The sequence below is a fragment of the Chinchilla lanigera genome, unplaced genomic scaffold (assembly GCF_000276665.1).
Source record: "Chinchilla lanigera isolate Chin_1 unplaced genomic scaffold, ChiLan1.0 scaffold00069, whole genome shotgun sequence".
NCBI lineage: Eukaryota > Metazoa > Chordata > Mammalia > Rodentia > Chinchillidae > Chinchilla > Chinchilla lanigera.
This window is the reverse complement of record NW_004955470.1, coordinates 679,816-680,728: the sequence shown is the minus strand read 5'-3', so window position 1 is coordinate 680,728 and position 913 is coordinate 679,816. Positions and strand designations below refer to the sequence as shown.

The window sequence follows — 913 nt, the reverse complement described above, 5'->3', positions numbered from 1 at the left end:
TCCGAGGAAGATCTGCACCAGGGAGGACAGAGCGTGCAGCATGAAAGCTCTTTCTAAACTCCTCTGTCTCCTGTTACTCTGGGTCCAAGGTGAGAGCTATGTCCGATACTTTTGCATATCTGTGAAAACTGAACGTTTGCTCCTATGTACAGTACTCGCATCTCTGTTCAATAAGCCCAGTCTTTAAAGTTCAGAGTAAATCAATGAGTTTAGCTCGACTGAGAAGGCAATTGGTATGAGCTAGATTACATGGGTGACATTTCTGATTTATTTTTCCTTCCCAGATTCCAGTGGAGAAGCCCTGTTGACCCTGTCTCCAGCCTCCCTGGCTGTGTCTCCAGGAGGAACAGCCACTCTCAGCTGCACGGCGAATCAGGGTATTAGCAGCTCCCTAGCCTGGTACCAGCAGAAACCTGGGCAGGCTCCCAGGCTCCTCATCTACGATGCCTCCAGCAGGGCCACTGGCATCCCAGCCCGGTTCAGTGGCAGTGGGTCAGGGACAGGCTTCACTCTCACCATCAGCAGCCTGGAGCCTGAAGATGTTGCAGCTTATTACTGTTACCAGTATTACAGTGGGTTCCCACAGTGATTTAACGTGGAACAAAAACCTCCCTGAGACCATGGTCATTGTTTTGCTCATACCAGCTGTTTCCTTTATAGACAGCTGCTGTGGTATCTGCTGAGTCCTCGCATTTCTGTCTCAATCTGAAAATCTTCTGATTCTGAAAAGTAACTTGCTCATAAGTTTTCAACTGATTGCTGAACTTTTCTTCAGACTCAGTTGGAAATTGTTCAGGAACAATATCCCTGCTATTGGTATCAGATCAGATTCATATGAGATATACATTTTATGTCTAGTACAACAAGGTAATACCACAGCCAAGAAAATGAATTATATTGTACATATATGAGA

At 45.9% G+C, this 913-nt stretch overlaps 1 gene segment (V, D, J or C); it reads left to right on the top strand.

The window, feature by feature from the left end:
- Positions 1–913, top strand: LOC102014442. The segment is given in 2 exon segments: positions 1–89; positions 285–913. Coding segments are annotated over 2 exon segments (354 nt in total).